General features: G+C 40.1%; 1 protein-coding gene across 1 annotated transcript in view; it reads left to right on the forward strand.

The window, feature by feature from the left end:
• Nucleotides 1-5,078, forward strand: part of FAT3 (FAT atypical cadherin 3) — a 365,482-nt gene that overhangs the window by 302,654 nt on the left and 57,750 nt on the right. The window contains exon 14 of the mRNA XM_009334867.1: nt 1,832-2,065. Within this exon, the coding sequence (XP_009333142.1) occupies nt 1,832-2,065 (234 nt within the window). The remainder of the gene's footprint in view (nt 1-1,831; nt 2,066-5,078) is intronic.

A 5,078-nucleotide genomic window follows, 5' to 3' on the forward strand; every position in this document is an offset into this window, starting at 1 on the left:
CACCAGTACCCCCAAGTCCTTCTCGGCAGGGCTGCTCTCAATCCCTTCATCCCCCAGCCTGTATTGATACCGGGGGTTGCCCTGACCCAGGTGCAGGATCCTGCACTTGGTCTTGTTAAACCTCATGAGGTTCACACAGACCCACTTCTCCAGCTTGTCCAGGTCCCTCTGGATGGCATCCCATCCCTCTGGCGTGTCAACTGCACCATTCAGCTTGGTGTCATCTGCAATCTTGCTGATGGAGCATTCAATCCCACTATGTCATTGATTAAGATATTAAACAGTACTGGTCCCAGTACAGACCCCTGCGGGACACCACTTGTCACTGATCTCCATCTGGACATTGAGCCATTGACCACTACCCTCTGGATGTGAACATCCAACGAATTCCTCATCCACTGGACAGTCCATCCATTAAATCCATACCTCTCCAATTTAGAGAGAAGGATGTTGTGGGAAACCGTGTCAAAGGCCTTACAGAGGTCCAGATAGATGACATCCATAGCTCTTCCCTTGTCCACTGATGTAGTCACTCCATCACAGAAGGCCACTAGGTTAGTCAGGCAGGACTTGCCCTTGGTGAAGCCATGCTGGCTGTCTCGAATCACCTCCCTGTCCTCCATGTGCCTGTCCTGGTGTCTTTTTGGTACAGAAGATGGGAAGATGCCAACATGGTTCTCCTTCACTTCTTCCACCTTGGTCTAGATCTATTGGAATTTAGACCCTGTAAAAAAGACATTCCTTTTATACACAGATTTTGGCGGAGAAAGGATATCAGTAATGAATTTGTGGGCACAGTGGAGTGCTACAATGTTCTTGTACATTTCGCAGTTGGTCTGGAAAAAGATACTGATCTCTGCTAAGATCTAGATTTTATGGTTGTTATGAAGTAAAGCTAAATGAAATCATTTTCCCATGAATAAAAATCCCACCCCTCTGTTATTCTTAGGAATTTGGTTTCCATAATGATAGACTAAGTCCTTCCCTGTGCAATGCCTCCTCCGTCTGACTAGCAGAGGCAGCGCCCGCTCTTGCCATAGCATTACTGATGGAAGAGGAGGTGTTTAGAGATCTATACAGTGTGTGGAAGGGGAAGTATTGCCCTCCTCAAGAACAGATTTTGTATTTAACTGCAAATTACACCTTTTACAAAATTAACCCAAAACTTATCTTCTGACTAGTAGTGGCTCTTTGCTGATGTGGTAATGTTTGGCAGTTGTTTATCTGTGCAGTGGAAAATGCATCATCGGTAAAGCTCTCACAGTCTGAATAAGCTGCCTTTTTGTTGCTGTTAATGTTTATTGTGGTACATGCCTCTGTATGAGAATAAAAAGTTTCTTTCAAACTAGATGCCAGAGGTATCTTCAGGAATTCAGAGCTGGTTGGAGATTGCTTTGTGGTGAGAAGAGAGCGGGATGTTGATGTTATTTTTGAATGGCAGCATTAGAAAACTTTAGAGTTCATTATGGCTACTGTCATCAGATTCAGGATGTGTTTCTGTGTCTAGAGAGTCTAGTCTCTAAATCTTGAGAGTAACAGAAAGACAGACTTGGAAAAACACAGTGGTGTTCATGTGGGTGAAGTTGTAGGACATTGAAAGCCACCATGAGTGGCTTGTCCTCCCTGCACTCATATTGGCAGCTCATTTTGTTGGGTAAAGAGGAGTGAGAAGTGACACTGCTGTGAGTTTTTAATCCATTCATTGGAATAAGCAAGGTTGATTTCTTTTTCTTATTCCTATGAAATACATATTTCTGAGATACTCACACTATCTAGAATTAGTAATGTTGCTACAGTAGTAATGATGACTGCTGCTTTTAATCAATTTTAGGTGAGCTGAAATCCTTGGCCCCTCTTGACCGAGAGAAAATCCCTGTGTACAACTTGGTTGCCCGAGCCACAGATGGTGGTGGCAGGTTTTGCCAATCAGAAATCCATCTTATTTTAGAAGACGTTAATGATAATCCACCAGTGTTTTCATCTGATCACTACACCGCATGTGTCTATGAGAATACAGCCACTAAAGCTTTGTTAACAAGAGTCCAAGCCACTGATCCTGATGTCGGTAAGTGAGTAACACTGCGAGCAATAATTAATGTTCAGGAAAACTCTGTGGGTTGGTGGAATTGCAATACAGATTAATTTTTCTATTGCTGCCTTTCCTCATTCTTTCCTCCTTTTGCTTCTGCATCGTCCCCATTTTTCTCTCTTGTTTCTTTACATCAAAATGCTCGTGGCTGAGCTTGACATAATGGTGTTACAAACAGAAAAGCATTGCAGCAGCCACAGAAGCATGTAGTCTTTTATAGTCTTGATCTGTGATGGCTATGTTTAGGGGTAAATTATAGTTTTGGGGGTAAATTCCAACTTTCTTCCTCCAGTGGTCTCACCTCTTTTCTTGAGCCAGCTTTTCTAGAGTTTTATACTGCTATAACTCCCATTTGTTCCAGCTGGTTACCTTAGCATAAAACTATTGTTGTACACTGTGAATGTACATTATAAATGTTCTGGTTATTTAACTGTGCATTCTTTTAAAGTGTAATAGTTTATTATATGAAGACCTTAACCTTGAAATCGGGGCCCAAATATAAATATTTAAAGGGGTTTTTTTGCATAACACAGTGGTAAAACTGGCCGAATATCAGATTTTTTTGTTATCTCATTCACTTCAGTTGGAATAAATAAATCCCATAGTTTATTTTTTCTTCCTCTGGTTTTGGAGATGTTTTGTAAAAACTGTGGCCTGAGTAGCTTCACATTAAAAGCAGACCTTTCACTGAATGAAAAAATATTTCACTTTTTTTCTTTTTTTTTAAGTATAATACATGCTGGAAGTCTCAGTTGTTACTAAGGTTGATCATGTAAATATACAGGAATCGGTAAAGGAGCAGCAAGCATTCATTAACGTCTCTGTAAAGAGCTGCATTATATGCCTTTGTTGAAAAATCACAATTAAAATTTATGATACTGTCCTGCAGTGAAAAGCCAATTACTGGTAGTAAAGTACTGAACAGTCTGATGACCCAGTGTTGTTGTTTTCCACTGTTGTCTTAATTACCATTTTTCTCATAGGTGAGATGACATTCAAGGAGAGGGGGGAGACAGAAAGAATTAGAATAAAAAGTTGTGAATAAAAGTTCTTGCTAGCACCAACTTTACATAATAAGATGGTTAGCAATGAAAAAAAACCCCATGAGCTAATTGCTACATCTTCCTTCTGAAACTAAATAAGTTAAAGGGAGGGATGCATGTGATGAATGAGAAGGGGCTATGTACTTCCTTGATGATTAGGCCTGAAAATCAAACAAGACATTGTATCATATGAAAGTGACTCTGGTCTCTAAAATTGGATTTTATATTAATTACTGTTCTATTAGTCCATACTAAAATCACTGATTCCCTGTTGCTGCATAATGAATGAGTTCAGGTAGTGTAATGTTCCATCACAGAGAAAAATGTATTATTGATATTCCTGATGGGCTATGATATTCCTGTGAGGTTTTGTGGAGCATTATCCTGAAACATCAGTGGAGCCAGTAATCATCATACAAATAAATCTTTAACATTCAGGAAGCATCTTACAATCAGTCTTAGAATTTGTCCATTCTTCTGCCTTGGGCTTTGAAGAGCCATGTACTGTAAGGATAGGAGAATCAGTATAGAAGCCATTGAGATAAAACTTGAGAGAAGTCAATTTGTGGTCTGCAACTAAACACAATTTAACGTAAAACTGAAAATATTGTGGTCAGACACTGTTGGATAATTAAGACGATTTCCAGTTAACAGGAAAATAGTGTTATATCTGCCTTGTGCCTTTGATATCTCTTGAAGTTCCTGAACTCATAATATTCTGGGAAGTATCAGGACTGGAACATAAATTGTTGTTTTAATATATTTGTAATTTGGATACATGCTTAGAAACTAGCTATACCAGCTGGACACACTGAAGGAGAGATGTGATTTTTCTTCACAGTGTTCAAGAGAAGAAAATGGCTTTAGCTATTTAACTCTAGTAGCACGCAAGTTCATTTTACATAACCTCTCCATGTAGCTAGGTGTCTTAAATTAAATGGTCACCTGAGGGAGAGAGAATATACATAGGTCCCTTTGTTAAGACATATTAGTAACTTTAATATAAAACAATTTTTTCTCCCATCCTGCTTCCACTGGAAATTCTTAATACTTCCACAAGATAATATTTCCTACTAACTCACCACCACCAGGTTGGGAAATGTGCAAACCAAGAAATGAAAGAGAAATGCTCATTTTACAGTTTTTTTAGAGAAGTTCACAGGGAGCAGTGGGTTTTCCACCTCCCACTGTCTTCAAATCAAAGTGCCAAATTACTCCATTCTGTTCAAATTAAGGCACAAGAAGAGTTGGAGTGAATGCTGAGGTGTAATTATCTGAGCAAACCCATCAGAATATCAGCCCGTTTCAAAGGAATTAGGGTAATGCTAGAGCAGTAACACTGAGAAAACCTACATGGGACTTTGTGGCAAGGTTGACATTAAAAAATTGATAAACTTTGAAGTTTATTTTGAAATAAACCTGGAGCCCAAATCTGAGCTGGAGGTGCATACTCATTTCCAGTGTTGCTCATGTATTCTGCATGCATACAGTGTTGTGGCCTCGCTCGGAGAATACGAGAATGAATGACAACATGGTCCAAGCTCAGCAGTGCTTTAAGTGATGGTTATATCCTGCCTCACTTGCAGCTGCCTTGCCTTGTGAATGACCTCCATGCTTAGGCCTGTTTCCGTGATGATTGATGGTGTAGTCTACCAAGGGCAGAAGCACTTACTGTACTAAAATATGAACAGTGCATCATCTGTCCTTCTGCAGTCCTCTTCATCACCACTGGGGCACTGGCAGTTCCTCACAATCCACATTTGTAGTCAGTTTAGTGATTTCACTGACCTATTGATTTTTTTCTGAGTTTGTGACGAAGATGGGGTTCAAATGTTTCTCAGAATGGGAACCACCTTGTCATCCAGCCCTGTCTTCTCTGCCACTGCTGCCTTCCAGCCTCTGTGTTATCCTATGGTCAAAGCCATGGCTGGTACATGCTCGTGCAA

This window comes from Pygoscelis adeliae, unplaced genomic scaffold (genome assembly GCF_000699105.1).
Source record: "Pygoscelis adeliae isolate BGI_AS28 unplaced genomic scaffold, ASM69910v1 Scaffold141, whole genome shotgun sequence".
NCBI classification, from domain to species: domain Eukaryota; kingdom Metazoa; phylum Chordata; class Aves; order Sphenisciformes; family Spheniscidae; genus Pygoscelis; species Pygoscelis adeliae.